This window comes from Crocodylus porosus, unplaced genomic scaffold, assembly GCF_001723895.1.
Source record: "Crocodylus porosus isolate Cpor-Errol unplaced genomic scaffold, CroPor_comp1, whole genome shotgun sequence".
In the NCBI taxonomy this organism is placed as follows: domain Eukaryota; kingdom Metazoa; phylum Chordata; order Crocodylia; family Crocodylidae; genus Crocodylus; species Crocodylus porosus.
In genome coordinates this window covers 6,869,734-6,886,985 of record NW_017728914.1, presented here as the reverse complement: position 1 = coordinate 6,886,985, position 17,252 = coordinate 6,869,734, and the positions used below count along the sequence as shown (strand labels likewise).

The 17,252-nt window shown below is 38.9% G+C and overlaps 1 protein-coding gene across 2 annotated transcripts in view; it reads left to right on the top strand.

Annotated features, from left to right (window-relative positions):
• The window catches only part of RANBP17 (RAN binding protein 17), a 282,087-nt gene that overhangs the window by 221,485 nt on the left and 43,350 nt on the right, over positions 1 to 17,252 (top strand). For both annotated transcript variants that reach the window (XM_019534844.1, XM_019534845.1), the window contains 3 exons: positions 8,121 to 8,335; positions 9,489 to 9,627; positions 16,392 to 16,558. In XM_019534844.1, the coding sequence (XP_019390389.1) occupies positions 8,121 to 8,335; positions 9,489 to 9,627; positions 16,392 to 16,558 (521 nt within the window). The remainder of the gene's footprint in view (positions 1 to 8,120; positions 8,336 to 9,488; positions 9,628 to 16,391; positions 16,559 to 17,252) is intronic.

Sequence of the window (17,252 nt, the reverse complement as noted above, 5' to 3'; positions counted from 1 at the left end):
AGGGAGGGACTCTGTGCGTGTGTGTGTGTGTGTGTGTGTGTGTGTGTGTGTGTGCGCGTATGAGTGAGAAGGAGAGACTGACTGTATGTGTGTGTGTGCGTGCGAGCATGCACAGTGAGGGAGGGAGTGTGTGTTCATAGGGTGAGTCCCACATGCATACCCATACACATGCACCCACACCCCACTTTACACTGTCATACACACAGACCCCGCACCCACTCACATGCCAGCCACCCTCCCCCCACACACAGCTCCCCACAAACCTATACCCATGCCCCCTATCCCTCCACAATATGCAAGAATAAGACTTCATTTTAAGCTATTGTGCAATCACCTCTATGTACATACACAAACACGTGTAAATCAGGACAAAAATATGTTTTGAAATCAAATTAATGTTGTAGATGTTCAATTTTAGAATATAATTTGGTATTTTTCTGGTTCTGAGATGGCAAAACCCCTTGCTGAAAAGAGTATTCCCGGGGGCAAGGGGAAGGACTTCTGGCGGCAATGGTCGGGGATTATGGGGTGGGATTTCCGGTCACAAGATGGTTGTTGCCCCTAAGATTCCTTTTACCAGAGACCCCCAAGGATTGACACGGCCCCTCGTCTGATTTGTTATCAAGTGTACTTTTAATAGTAACCCCTAGGCTTATTACAAGTATTCTTCCTTGCAGTGTGACCTGGCAAGCGCTTCCTTCAGGCGTTACAGCAGTGACTTCAGTGGTGCCGGCCTCAGATCCTCTTCTGGGTGTGCAGGATGTTAGTTTCTGGATTCCTCATTGTTCAAATAAGAAGTCCAGGGTTGTTACTGTCTCTCCAGGGTGGCAGCACAGAACACACATGTTCCTTTGTTTGTCCATCACTTTTATAACTTCTCTCATCCCAAATTGTCCAGTCCCCTGGCTCTGTGCCAAGCATATGGTGCACCGATTTCCTGCCACTGAGCAAGCCACATTCCTTATAGGGAAACTGCTGTCTTTTGCTCACCCAGTACCCAGTCATAGCACTCACATCTCCCAGTGTCACAGAAGGCGCTCTGTTCAATTTTGTTGCTTAGTTCTGGGAAGGCCTGGACTATGGCTAAAAGCCTTAGCATAATTCAGTTTGCCCACTACTGTGGTGACAAAGGAGCAGGGCACCTGTGAAAGGGAAGGGCTACCAGCGCAGCCCTTGACAGCTTGCCAAAACTCACTAAGTGGCCCTCCGCCCGAAATAATTGCTCACCCTGGGATTAGCAACTTCCTCCCACAGTCTATCCAACTGAATTTCCAGTTGCAGTTAGATTCTGCTACGAAGTGGCCAAAGTGAATCTCTTTCATGGTTTGAGTAAACTCAGCCAGGACTCAGGTTTTCTCCTTTGTAAAGCCCTTGTGTTGCTACAGAGGATGGAGCTTGGCCCAGATATTCTGTAAGCACTATACAGTTGTCAGCCTTTGCCTGAGAGATGTAGTTCCACTTCTGGGTGCCATGGACACTGCTTTGGACTCTCTTACATGTGAGAAAGTTTGCATAGCCAACTATTAAAAAGAAAAGGAAATTCCTTATGAGTAACTGGAATTCTGGAACACCTGTAACTAGAGATTTTGCCCATATGCAAATTCAAACCCTACCCTCTTTTCCCTCTTCCATTGAGTTTGCTTCATTGAAACTTGGCAGCTGAGAGAAGTGTACTCCCTTTATCCTCCTGGTGCCAGAGTAGCCTGAGGGGTGGACTGCTCAGTAAAACTACTACTACAGTGAAAAAAGCCTTAGGGTCTGGGGTCACCCACATGTTAGAAAACTTTATGGACAATGCTTTTTCAAAAACAGTAGCTACTAGTAAATAAATTCCTTTTCTAATGTGTGGCAAACTGAGAAGAAAGGCCCAAAAAGCAGCTTACTGAACTAGAAGCATTCTCAAAGCTCACCAACCTAGAGGGGGGTAGTACAGAGTAATGAGCCATGTTATACACATAAAGCCTTCTACTCATTTCCTGTGGGCTTCTGAGACATGGGACACTATCTTCTACCTTGGGTCTTCTACCTACCTATGGGACAATAGTGTCTTCTACCTACGCTATCATCCCATTTTATTTATATGACTGACTGTGTATCCTTCTGTCCTACCCTTACACCTCTTCTGCATGTGTACTAGAGTGTTTTTCAGTAAGAAAATACTTAAATCCCCAACCTGAATAATTATGCTCATTTCATTTTCCATCTAGTGGTTTCCCCCAACATCTTTGATGGTTCTCATCTTTCCTTGATGGCATCTTTATACTAAGGTCTGAGGCATAAATAGTTTATTACCTTTCCTCAATGACATCTTGGTAGTGACTAGGACGAGCAAAACAGGTTTCTTAGGAGTAATTATAATTCAGATGGGTCAATATAGCCTAAATTTCTGAGAGACAATTCCCCACTCCTTTCCCTCCCCCCATGTTAGGAAGAAATAGAAGTATATTATTCAAAGCTAGTTTTTTGTATGTTAGGAACAATGAAATATTAATGGCTGGTTTCTAGTGACTTAAATGTTATGGTTATGAAAATCTAATAGTATGAATTCCAAAAAATGTGTGGAAACTTGAAAGATTTGCTGATTTTGTTGAGATTTTATTAGCAGTATCTTTTGCGGGGAGAGAGGAGGGGGTGCTAAACTGTAGGGATCAATGTTAAATGATTTGTCACTTACTGTGCAGCAGTGCTTGACTTTATTTACTATGATATTTGGAATAAAAAAGACTATGCTAAAGCAGTTTATTTTTACTGACAACACAACTGTATGAAGATTCCCATTCGAAGGGAATGTTACAACCAGATCATCTTTTTAGTCCATTTTAATTTGATCCCATTCCATCTGGACCTTGGTCCATTTCACAAAAAATATCTTTGTATGTGACACTAATTCCAGTAGAGACTATCAGAATATAAAAAGAGTAGAGTCCAAACTCTCCTTTCACCATTAAATGTGGTCATTCCTGATCAGGGTTCAAGCACGTAAGTGGGAAGAGTAGCGTGAGGTAGCCTTCACTGCTGCTTCCTTCACTGTACCCTTCTATTGATTAAGAAACATTACAAATTAATTCATCTTGATCTATTAAATAGAAAGTAAAAATGATATAAAGGACCATGCTGGTGCAAAATATGCCCATAAGGATTCTTATTCCCAGTCACACTCTTTCTAAATCTTTCCTCAGCATTCTGGTTTCTCCATTGTCTAACTGTTAAATTTCGTATTAAATAGGTAATTGCTTTGTTGACACCTAAAGCTCTCTACCATCTGTTGCAGCATGTTTTGCTGAGCACTTTTTGGCTTAAAGATTCAGGCATGTCAGTCTTTTTATGGCATAGAATAGAATTCAAAACTAATCATGGTTGCCCTGAAATCTAGAAATGTTGTCCCTTGACTGCTTCAAAAGACATATTCCTGTTTGAGTTATTAAAGTAAGGCTTTCAGAGGGAGTGTAATATTAGGAAAAAAGCAAGTAAATTAATTCAAAATGCTTATACATTTATCCTTCATGTTCCTTTTCATAATTTTTCTTGTCATACAAATCATGTATATTTGTCTTTTACGAAGGATGTGATCCTTTCCATTTCATGTCATTCCTGCTACTGGGTTTTTTGGTCAAGAATAATGCTGTAATTAATTGAGGGATGTAGCCAGTTGGAGAACATAGATCAGCTTAAAAGAGGAATGTTTTTATTTGAAGACAGCACTTGAATACATTTCAAAAGGATTAAAGTAAATTAATACCCAGGTACATGAGTTTTAAAAAGGCAATTTTTTAAAATTAATTAATTAAATTAATTAATTTTTACTTAGCGAAAGAAATTAGAAGGTAGACGTCTCTTGATCATGATGTCTTTGTGATTGTTGTAATACAGCTTGTGACGCATCAAATACTTTGAATATAAGCTGTCCTTGAAATTAAAATAAACCCAATTTTTCTGATCCTCAAGATAAAAAAAATAAAAATCATTTTAGGATAAATGCTTTGTTTTAAAAATTGTGCATTATATTTGAAGATATAGGTATAGTGTATATGTGATTTTATAACAAGATCAGCATTTAATTATAATTTGCAAATTTTTTTTTTAAAACAGGAAAAATAAATTTATTCAAATGACCATCCTCTCAGGGTCCTTCCACTCATTTTGTAACTTTTGCTAATGTATTTCAGTTTTTTATCTCAATGTGTTCATGGATCAGGCTCACCTCTTTTCATAGTAATAGTCTGATCTTACTGTATCATTCTAGAGCAGGGGCAGGCAATTATTTTGGGTAGAGAGTCGCTTACCAAGTTTTGGCAAGCTGTAGCAGGCCGGATTGGTAGCCCCACCCCTTGACAGAATCCCTGCCCGTGGTTGTCATCTTGTGACCAGAAGTCCCACCCCTAACCCCTGACCTTTGCCGCCAGAAGTCCCTCCCCTTGCCCCCGAAAGTACTTCTTTCAGCAAGAGGTTTTGCTATCTTGGAACCAGAAGAATACCAAATTATATTCTAAAAAGCAAACATCTACAACATTCATTCATTTGGTTTCAAAAAATAATTTTGTCCTGATCTACATGCGTTTGTGTAGTGTACATAGAGGTGATTGCACAATAGCTTAAAATGAAGTTTTACTCTTGTACATTGTGAGGGGTGGGTATAGGTTTGTAGGGGGCTGTGAGGGTGTGGGTATGTGAGGTGAGGGAGCATGTGGGGGGGTGGATATATGAGGTGTGCATGGCTATGGGGTTTGTGGGGCCTGGGTACCTGGGGGGTGTGAGGGGATGCGGGTGGTCTGCATGTATGGCAGTGCAAGGGGGGTGTGGGTGCATGTGTTTGGTGGGGAATGCACATTGGACTCAGCCTGTGAACACACACACATACACACTCTTTGCCCCTGCCTACACATACATACTCACACACTGTCCCTGCCTGCCCACACATACACTATCTCTGCCTGCATACACACACACACGCTGTTCCTGCCTGCCCCCACACACACACTGTCCCTGCTTGCATACACACACACACACACACTGTCCCTGGCTGTGTACATGCACACACACATATACACACACGCGTGCATGCAACTGATGTGGCCCTGTGCTCCCCGGTCTGGCAATGCAGCCAGCAGCCATGTGATGCTGGAGCAGGGCTGGGGCAGGAAAGGAGTGAAATGTCTGGGGGTTGGCAGAGCTGGGCTGTTTGGTCCTGCTGAGGCTCCCCCTGGATCCTAGTGTCCCTGGCTCTTGTCAACTTTGACAGGCTGTGGGACAGATAAATATTAATTTTCTCAATTTTTTAGGGGCCCCGCAGGCCAGGTAGGGTGACCTGGTAGACCGGATTCAGCCCGTGTACCATATTTTGCCTCCCCCTGTCCTAGAGACACATTAAGTTTGTTTTTAGCTGAATAGAGTATACCCCCCAATGTATTAGTATTTTAAATGTAAAATTGTGTGTATAGCATTGATATTTACACTTGTGCCAAACCCTTAATCTGTAATATTTTGATGTATTTATTTTGTTTTATTATTTCAGCCAAATTTAAGAAGTCATTAAACTCTTTTGTAAGTGCAAATACATGTTATACATGTATTTTGAGCATGACCAATTAATTAAAAAGTGACTCCCTATCTGTTGTGTGTTTTAAGTTCCAAACTACAGATATAAATCATTTATGCAGCAATTGGAATGTTAGAAAATGTGCTCACAATTAATAATGAGGTCAAAAATAGTAACAAGTATAATATTGATACTATGATACTACACTACTAAGTATAGGTGCAAAAATGGTATTAACTGAAAGGAAGGCTGAGTGGAAGCCCAGCCTAAGATCAGGTCATGATGTATATTCAGCTATTTTAAGTACTGCCACTTCTATTGCTTATTTACGTATTAACATGGTGAAAGAACTTTGGAAGAACACTAACAAAGTTGGAACTAAGGTGCAGGTATCTATTTAGTAGCTGACCTCCTCAGAGAAAATACATGGTCCAGTGTTTAAGGTGCTAATCAGGGATTTGGTAAACAAGGGTTCAGTTGCCTGATGTCTCAAAGACTTTCTTTGTAACCTTGGGAAGGTCACTGAGGCACAAATACTGTTTCACCTGCAGGCATCTAAGGGGCACTTACCAGTTTTTAGCACTTAGGCAGCAGGATTGCCCAGGTACATGCATTACTACTAGAGAGGCCTAGGTTTGGGTTCTGACCGATGCCCCACTGGCTCTTCCGTGCCTTGCATTTAATCGTTGTTGTATAAAATGGTTAAACAGTAGTGGGTTAGCTTCTGCCCTGTTGGGAGGGGGTACAAGAGACAGAACTCCTTGCTTCCAGGACAGTGCCCCTCTCACTGTGCCAAAGCGAACTTTGGTTTGCTCTACTCTTTCTGGCCCCATGCGTATCCTCTCTTGTTGACTTCCCAAGCAGTGGGCCAGGAAGAGAGGTCTGAGCAAAGACTAGTCCATTTAGTACAGTGTTCCTCAACAGACGTGCCACGGCACCCTGGGATGCTGAGAGTTCCTTTTCAGAGTGCCACAAGGTTAAAGGAATAAGCACTTGCTCTTCCCCGCCTGGTCCCTATGCAAGGAGGTAAGTGTAGGCTCATCTGCCTAGTTCCAGTGCAGGGAAGTAAGCTCACACTTGTCCTTGCCCACTCTTGTGAGAGGAGCTAAGTGTTCCCTCCCCCATTGGCTTTCTTCCTGTATAAGAAGCTAGGCTCATCTGTGTCTGGCTCTAGTGCAAGGAGGTACTTACGCTTGTCCCTGCTCCACTGCTCGGAGGATCTAAGTATTGGTTTCCACCCCACCAGGTATTAAATGCTTCAATAAATAAATTAGTTATTGAAATGGGTCTAATTCACAGGAGTTATGAAGTTGTCAGAAGCCTAAAAACATTGAGAACCACTGGGGTAGTGGTTAAAGCATTTTGCTAGGAAGTGGGAGATACAAGTTAAAATCTCATCTGAGAGCGGGGCTTAAATCCCCGGGTCTCCTACTCCTCTGACAAACCACTAGGCCTTTGGGCTAAAAGATAGGAGGCCCATCCTCCTGCTCTCCCTCTCTCTCCCCTCTCCTGTCAAACAGTTTTGCTAATTGTACTTTTCTTCCAACCAACGCTTCAGGGACTTAGATTGAGTTACATGCACACCTGAGTGAGTCTTCCAGCCCAAAGCCTATGTAGTATCCTGAGCATGCTCAGAAAGAGATGCAAGATGAACACAGCTACACAGGTACAGGCAATATCCAAGCTGTGGGTGCCAAAAAATGCAGTTACACAGCTATGCAAGTGCCACTTAGGTACATAAAGATGATATAGGATTTGTCCCTCAGTCTCCTTTTGTCTTTGTTAATGTGGATAATATAGCTCCTCTCAGGGTTTATCTTCATAGCTGAAAAGATGAGGTTTTTCTTTTTCTTTTAGTGATGGAAAAAAAGGAGTCACAAAAGTATGGTAAGGGTCAGAACAATAACTATTTTGAGTTGCTGCCTAAATAGACCAAGAGCTTTAGTAAGACTAATGATTTATTGCACAGCAGAATAAAAAAAAAATGGCTGTTGCCTCATCTAAGCCACACAAAATATTTACAGCTTCACAGCATTTTTACATTATAAACACTGAGATTTTCAAAGAGTAGTTCACAGCTGGAGACTGGTAAAACAGTTGGTTTTGTAATGGAAATATCTGTGGTGTGAGTGGTATATTTGATGTGTATGTTCATAAACAGCCATCCCAAGAGGTCCTTGTGGTAATGGATCAAAAGCAGGCTAAATTACGGTATGAGAAGAAACTATCATTTAAGGTCCTGATCCTGCAGTTAGATCCACTATACAGAAGGTTCTGAGGTGATTCATGGATAGAAAATTTCATACTAATACATCTGGTTGAAGAACTGGGCCTAAATAAGTAACTGAAATGTCATAGGATATACTTTTGCCATATACTCTAATTATTTATTTAGCTTTTTAAATGTATTTGTACTAGTAAAATAGTGATTTTTTCCTGCAATATGTACAAAAATAGGATCACATCCTGTTTGCAGTCAGATCAAAAATTAAAAATGGAAAGAGTGAAATGAAAATGTTATGCCAGAGCTACCTAAATTTGTAACTGCTTATGTCAATTTCTTTCTCCTTTTTTCTGAAAACAGGTAATCAGATCCTATCCCTTGGGACACTGTCAAAAGATCAGGTTTATCCACTGAAACTCAAGGGTATTTCCATCTGCTATTCTGCACTCAAATCTGCCTTATGTGGAAATTATGTCAGCTTTGGCGTCTTCAAGTTGTATGGGGACAACCACTTTGACAATGTACTTCAGGCCTTTGTCAAAATGCTGCTCTCAGTATCCCACAGTGATTTGCTAGTAAGCAGTTATTCATCTTGGGAGTCTTTATATGAAATATGAAATAACACCACCACAGGCTTTGAATTGTTATAATGAGACAGAGGAATCTAGAACAGCTCGAATGCACTTTATATTTTCAATCTAATTACTTGAATTTATTTATACAGTCACATCCAAAATATTGGTCTTTCCATGTGTAATAAAATTGTTGTATCAAAGAGTTACATTTCCAAAATGTTCATTTTTAACATACATGGAAAAGAGAGACCTAGGTCTGCCCTTTTTGCATCCATGCAAACCAGTTGGCTTCATTAGGTTTGCCTGGGTATAACTGAACACAGTATCTGGCTGAGTATAATCAGTCATCCTTCCATTAATCTAATTTTTGTAAACTGCCATAGTCTGCTTTCCATAAGACAGTTTTAGAACATTAGAAGTGTTTTGTTTCCTTTTGCCAGTGGACTTTATTCAGCACTGCCATTTTCTGCAATGAGGACTGAATCCGATGGTGAGCAATGCTGAGTACTCAGAGATATCAGGAAAAAAAAAGAGTGCTTGCCTTTTAAAAAAATTATCCCTAGTCAGGATTGGTATATGGCTGCAATGATCAAATGTACCCACACAGCCATGACATACCAGATGTGAAGGCATGGCCATAATGATGCTAACTAAACCTAGGGCTTTTTTGTCCTACAGGTCCATTCAGGCCGATACATTTTTATGCTCACATACAACCCAGTTAAAGCCAGTGTATTTCAGAATCAGGTTACGTTGATTCAGGGTACAACCTGGGGTTAGTCCCAAACAGTGTTCCACATAATAGGAAGGGCAAATCAATGAACCCTTAAACTGGCCTCAAAACTCTTAATCTAAGTAACATCTTACTGAGATGTTCATGGGTTGTGATGTAAAAGAGTAGTATTATTATTTTGCTACCAAGAGTTTGTTTGTCATAAACTAAAGTTAATAAATGCAAGCTTAAAGCATAGGAGTCCATTTTATATAAAAAGATGTTTTTGGTGGTAAAAAGGTTTTAATGTAATAATTAAATTTATCACATCCTTATTCTGTGCATTCTTGGTCCTGTTTCAGCCGGCTTTGCGTTTTTGAACAGGCATTCCAGTTAGCTCATAGTATTTCTAACTAATCGTTGTTTGTTTTCCTTTTTCAGCAATATAGAAAACTAAGCCAGTCTTATTATCCACTCTTGGAATGCCTGACCCAGGATCATATGAGTTTCATTACCAGTTTAGAACCTAATGTGCTAATCTATATTCTTACTTCAGTATCTGAAGGACTTACTGCACTGGGTAAGTGTTACTTGCAATTTATCTAAGAAAGGAAAGTGAGGAATGTGTAGTAATTCCAACATGAGGTGCACCCACATCCTTTCACCTACATACCTTAAATAAGTGCACAGATTTTCAAAGGATCGTAACACCTATTAGCATATTGATTTGCACTTCAACAGATTACTGTCTAGAGAGACAGGGTGGTACTGGGTTCTGAGCATTTTGAGAATCTGATTTAATTCAGTGAGAGTAAGTTGTCCAATAGTATGTTGCATATGATATTATAAAATGATCTTTCTAGAAACATTATTTACTTATACTTAGATTATCTCTAAAGAACCTTTACAACAAGAAATGTAAAATAAATGTAAAATGTCTTAAAGTCTGTAATCCTCACAGAAGAAAATTTTAACATGCATATAATACATTTTCTCCTTCAGAAAACCAGTTGTTCCAAGTCATGTTAACTGTTAACCTCCAAACATTCATTTTTATTTATTATGGCTATTTTGCGGGTAGAGATCATTCAGTATCGCTGGTGTATGAGTCAAGTAGACCAAAGATTCCTCTTTTCCTTGAAAAGGATACTGAATTGTTATTTATAAAGAATATCTATTGGCTGTGTAACAAAGTAAACCAACAGCATACTTAGAGTGATATTAAAAACCTCAGTAGTGTGGTTGTAACTGATCTTTATTCATTAGCACTTTCTAACAGATTATATGTTGACTGTTAGTAGCTTAAATTAATTTGAAATAGGGACGTAAAGAACAGAGCGTTGGGGGGAAAAAAGACCCATTAAGCTTTCTGATCAGTCTAGAAACTAGAATAATATGTATGGTGATGCAAAGCAGTATAAAACCTGCAGATGCCTTACTTTAATTAAAAATGGCTCTGAATAGTTTATGTAATAAATAATATTTAAAAAATAATCTGCATCCATAACACTGGATTATAAGGGCCTTTCTGTGTATGCTTAGCATTTCTTTCTACCGCCAAAAAATCAGTCCTTCCCTGTATGAATGCACAAACACACTGGCCAACATAAGCTTTATGTTTTACAAAACAGGTTAAATAGTTTCTGCTACTCAAGAAAATGTTTCTAGAGGCTGATGGACACTAAAAATGAGCAACATTGTCTAAGATGATTTTGTTATTTAATGCCAAAATGTATCTAGTCTCAAATATTTTGAGTGCCCACTCACATCTAATGATGGCCAAACAACTTATGTGTATAGGCTGACTCTGCTGTAAGCCTGCCTGTTGCTGTCTGTTTCTATGTTAGAATTTCCTTGCGGATGGATGTATTGGACCAAAGGCTGCCTTGAACTGCAGCTACCCAAGGACCAAGTTCATTATGTGTGCCCTACTTCACATTTGGATCATTTCTCTTTACAACTTCAAATATATTCTATATAACTGACTACCAGCTTTCTCAGTTGTATACTTTGAAACACACTTAAATATGTGTATGAGAGAGGAGAAAATAAAGATATATCAGCTTTTAGTTCTCAGACTGGTCAGAAGAAACACATTTCCACCCTTACAGAAAATTTTGAGTTTTCAGTTTTTTAAAAAGTTTAGCTGAACATTTTTGGATGTTAAGCACTCGATTCCCAATGTAAAACCAAACGTTTTCAAGGAAAGGAAATACTTTCCTTAAAAATGTTTTGTTTAGTTGGAAACCTTATTTTCTGTCAAAAAGCTACAACCATTTTTCTGACCACCTCTGATTCCCATTATTCCCCATGAGCCACTGGTTTTCCATGTCAATGCACTCCTTCAACTAGTTTTGAACTAATAAAAACGTCTGTGTGCGTGTGTGTGTGTGTGTGTGTGTGTGTATGTGTATGAAATCAAATACAAATGATTTTTTTAAAAAGGAAAAAAAATAACTACCTCTTCCATGGTAGACTCAATCCCTGGAAGTTAGAGTCTAATTCAGTCAAAGGGTCTAAGATTTGCAAGCTGTATCATTCAGGTTTGAATGATATTTAATTGATCGCGTTTTCTCTGAGCACCAATTCCCTTTAAGTCTTTAAGCATTGTCCTGCATCTGTAAGTCTTTCAGCTTGCTTCCTTCATCTTCTTTTCCTGCGGCCAGGTGTAAACCAGCCTCTATTAATACTATGGCCCTGAAGTAATCTCTTCTGCTAGCATATGGTTAGTAATGGTTGCACAGGTGCTGTTTCTTGGCAGGTAAATTAATTTTTGTCCCTTTAATTTCTACTTTAGGACCGTGGATTTCTCCTCAATTTTCCTTTTTATTGTCTAGCATTTTAAAAGAATTTTGACTCTGCAAAAATGTCATAAATGGGATTTTAGTTCCTAACTCTTTTTAGCTTTTCTGAAAATCTTGTTATATGGAGCCACTCATAATATTTGACAATGCATTCAGACATGAATTTCTACCAAAAGAAGATTTCCCAGACAGGCCATTTTTGCTAAGGGAGAAAAAACCTGAACATCTATACACTTTTTTTTCCAAAAATGTTTGTAAAGTGAAGTACCTCTCGTTCATTTTGAAAAATAATTATATCCCACAGTGTTACTTTTTTTTTCTTGGAGCAAGTGTTTATTCATGTTTTTACCCATTTCACTTTAACTTGTGGAAACTGAGCATATGAGTCATATTCCACAACTCAAGTTGTAGAATAAAGAAGTCTCAAATTGTTATTTCTCAGTACTATTCATTCTGTTTTGAATGGACACCCTGCATGCATCATGATTCCACACTTTATAATATACTGAGAAATAATATGTATTCCTTTTGGAGCCCCTGGCTGTAAATCAGACATAATGGAAGCCCTCATCTAGGCTTTTATTGCAAAAATAAACACTCCAACGTTTCTCCTCTAAAGTGTTTACCTGGCTTTTTCACAGCTGACTCAGTGGATTGGAACCTTTTAATGTAGCCTGCCTGGCATGTTGTCACTAATCTCCATGTGAAGCTTTTCTAATTCTCCTATGATTAATGGTGTAGTTTGCTATTCATTTAGGGGGTGGAAATATAACATTTTCTGTGTCTCTCTGCCTAATTTAGATGTAAAATTGCTTAATCTGTTTACTTTCTGGGTTTACACTCAAAGGCAGATAGTGCTTATATTAAAGTATAGATAGACTGACAGGGAAATGCCACTTAACTCAAATCCATCCCCTTTACCTTAATCTTGTAACCAAAAATCTCTTTAATTGTAGTGCACTCATTAATGTAATTAGGTCATTTAAAAAGAGTCCTGTTTATTTCTTTGGCAACATTCACATCGTGTTAAGGGCAAAGGGCCTTTTTAAGTGTTTTTTTAGTAACATTAACTACTCTAATACTAATACAAGTCACTAACTGGTGCGAGTGTTAAGGAGATCATAATTTTCCCCATTTATCCCAGTCCTGCCTCTCAGATTTTCCAGCCTGTCCTTTGTCTACACCTGAGTTATTATAGATCTTTGTTAAACTGGTTTATCATATTTATTTGTTGGTTAGTTTTTCTTTGGTAAGATTCAATAGGAACACTCTACCCAGCCTCATTCCAAGGACCTGCATACTCTGAAAAATCAGTCTGGGAATTTGTATGACATTCCCAGGCATGTTATACCTATGCAAATGAAGGAAAAATGAGCACTGAGAACCACATCTGATATACAGTTAAGGGAAAATATAAGTAGCTCTCAACACTTTTAGCAGATCATCAGGAGCCGATCAAAGGCTAGACCTGTCCACTATCCTACTAAGATCACTTACTGTTCAATGTAAATCTTCTGTTTGTACAGTATCAGCATGTTTAGAGCCACTACCATTTTGTAAACTGCTGTTAGTGATTTACTTTGTCTTATTTGTTTGGAAAACAAATGGTGTTAAAAGACTTGTTTAGAAATAGAGTAGAGCCCACCTATGAAGTACATATTTTCAAATATCACACTTGTTAGTGATAGTGTTTCAGTTCAGCCAGCAATTGCATTTCTATTTTATATGCAGGACTGATTTAGTAGAAAAAACAATACATCAGTGATCTTACAATCTCTACTCAGTCAAAAGTCTCAACTTTAGATTTCAGGTCGACCAGGGCAAAAATTTCTAATGGCCTGTTCCCACTGAATTCAGCCACCTCCCAATGACTTCAGGGAAGGCAGGTCAAGACATTCAGGCTTAATTCAGTGTTAATTCATACTTGAAGTCGGAAAAATTTGGGGACTCTGCATCTCCCAGGCCTACTTAGTATTTTGTAGGGTCAGGCCTTCAGCATTCAGTTTTACATTGTCTTGCAGTGCTTCCAAAGACCTTATAAAATTACAGTTTAGAAAAATATTATTGGGTTTTATGGAGGAGAGTTAAAAGTAATATCAAAATGGAGTTTAAGGAGTTAAATGGACATAGATCAAAATATGCCATTGTCCAGAGGGATATATTTAAATGAACACTTCAAGGTTGGCAGGCTTCCAGATTAGCATAATGTAAAGAAACAAAGATACATTTAATTGGATCCTTCTAATGCCTTTCCCTCAAAATGAAAACTTTAAGTTTAATTTCTTCTCTAGCTCTCACACAACCCCTGCTCCTTATATACAACATGTAGTTCTGGTATCCCCATCTCCAAAAGAATATAATAGAGATAGGAAAGGGCAATAAGTATGATCAGGGATATGGAGAGATTTCTGTACAAAGAGAGACTAAATAGGCTAGGACTTTTCAGCTTAGAAAAAACTATGTAAAAGGAGATAAGGTAGAATTTCTTAAAATAATGAATGGCATTAGCTAGTGAAGCTTTTAGGAAGCAAATTTAAACAGGTAAAAGGGAGTTCTTTTTCACATGCATAAATAACTTGAGGAAATTATTGCCACAAGATGTTGTAGACAATTTAACCAGGATCAAAAGAAAATCAGTCAAGTTTGTGTAGCTTAGGTCCATCAGTGGATATTAAACATGATAGGTGAGAGATGCAAGTCCAAATCATGACATGGTAGTCCCCTGAATGCTAGAACTTGTAAGGATTGAGGCATAATGGGGACAGATCAGTCCGGATATCCCTGCCTATACTCTCCCATTTAGCATCAGCATTCTGCTAGTGTGTGAGTTACAGGATTACTGTGGTCTGACCCAGTATGGCATTTCTTATGTTCTGCTCTAATGACCCATCCAATATAAAAGCTATGAGCTATTTAGGGGCCAAGTCATGTTCGCACTGAATTTAGTGAGAGCAGGATTGTATCCTAAATGCTGGCAAGTTTATTTGATGTTTACAGAGAACATCATGTATGTGTAAATTCTGCATCCAGTAAATAATTCCATGTGCATGGAGAGCTTTGGCTGTTTCTAGGATCATGAGGAACAGCCATCTGGTTAAAATGCATTTCAAACCAGAAACACACTAAAAGAGTTGGGTGGAAGACCACAGCTGAGAAAGATGATTGAGGGCTTTACCTAGTGCCAGTGTTCTCAAGGCCAAAAAAATCTCAGGTTTCAGGTTAAGAGGAAATAACAGCTGGTAAGAGGGAAGGGTAAGCACTACTATTTTCAAAAGGGGGAAGGAAGAAAGAGTGTAGAAACAAATGACCGGCATACTATTATCACCATGCTGATGCAGACAAACAGAATACACTTTCACAGCAGCAGCAGCAGCACAGCGGGCTACACCTAGCAACAAAATAACTTAGATAAATCAGACAGACATATTTACCTTGCAAATAAGTTTAAGCTTTTAATCTCCCAATGTGTTATCTTAGTTATAGAAACAGTAAGTAAAGATGTGAATTTGCTTTTGCTATTTACTGAATCCTGCTTTGCTTTAGTGCATTTATATCCCATAAATATTAATGGAATGTTAGTCAATAAACATTATTATGTTATCTTCCTTTTGTATTTTATTAATTAATTAAACTATCAAGCTTTAAATAAAGTGACCAAGTAAACATTTTATTATAAACATCCACCTTCCTCCTGCTGTTCCTTCCCTGTCTTTTGTGACCTCACACTTTTTTCAGTATCTAAAGCATAGGCTATAACCTTTTTCTGGACAGAGAAGCACCACTTTGTATTTAGTAAAATATTTGATGTACTTGGAATGCTTGAAAATATGACTCAGTTGCCTGCAAAAACAGGGAACTGATATTGATGACCCAGGCATTTCCTTCAAATCCAAAGTTCATCATATAAAAATAATGTTATGGCATTCTCCATATGTTTGTGACTGTTGGGGTGCTTAGCTATGTCAAGAGATCTAAAAATGTTACTTTAAATCTTAACGTTGATTCTTTGTAATAAGCAAAATCGAACTTGGTTTCCAGAAATCTGGAGTCACCTAAATATAAAATGGCACATCAATAAAAATACAGCTTTGATCCTGCAGTTTTCTGTGAACAGGAAGACAGTGCACTGAATCCCCATGTAGGAATGTAGGACTGTAAATTGCAGAATTGAGTCCATATTCTGTTTAATAAGGAGAAATTGTCAAAAGCAAGAGCAAATGGTAAAACAATGTATCATTTAATCCAGTGTGGGTGCATCTACATGAGACGTTACGTTGCCATAGCAACGAGCTATAGTGACGTAGCATCGGTGGGCACTAACTGTGACGCCGCCGCTACTGCACAACAGGGTTGAAAACAACCTGTGCATCACTAGGGCTGTGCAGCACATGTAGACACACCCTGTCTGACATAAACTTCTAAGGTTGCTATTTCTGTACAGTTTATTCACTGTTACAAGATAGTAATATTAACTGTTTTGTTACATGACAGAAACAACACTCCAACCCTACTAAAATTATTTCTTTCATTGTTTATGCAGATACTATTGTCTCTTCCAGCTGTTGTGCTAGCTTAGACTACATTGTTACCTACCTCTTCAAGCACATAGCAAAAGAAGGCAAGAAACCACTCAGATGTAAAGAAATTTCACAGGAGGGACAAAGATTACTACATTTCATGCAACAGAACCCAGAAGTACTACCACAGGTAAACTGAGGTTTTCCTTTAGCACAGGAGTGTCAGATATATCTGGGATGAGTCAGATGGTGTCTGCCCAGCCTCACAGGCAGATCAGACCCCCCCCCGCCTCCCTATGCTGGATCCGACTGACACCTCTCGGCAGTTCAGGAGCCAGCAGGAAGAAGCCTGGCATTGTAGACACTTGGCTGCCACCACAGGAACAAACCGTGGTGCTGGGCTTCTTCCTGTGGTGCTCCTGGAGTTCCAGGGCTGCTGCTCTGAACCTCAGTTAAGACCTGATGATGCTGGACTTCTTCCCACAATTCTGCTGGTCTCACCCAGGTACTTGACTGCTGCCGAAGGAGGGTTCATGATCAAGGCTGTAGGCTAGATACGTGGATCCAGCCCGCAAGCCATATGTTTGACAACCCTGCCTGAGGACGTTAATAAATTCAAGAATTTTCCTCAATTCCTTATTTTCCTGTTTATTTTCCTCAACTTGATGTACATTACATTATGATCATTTCAGTTACTTAGCAATAGTCTTACTTTGTGTAAGGTGGTATTTTTATGCTCTGTCACCACAATTAATTTCACATTTGTTTCCATACCAACATCAGTGCAGTATGGCGAATGTGTTTCTTATTGTGCTGATGACATAGATATTATATTTTAGTCTTGCTTGTTTCATTTTTTTGGAATAATGTCTTTTACATTTGAC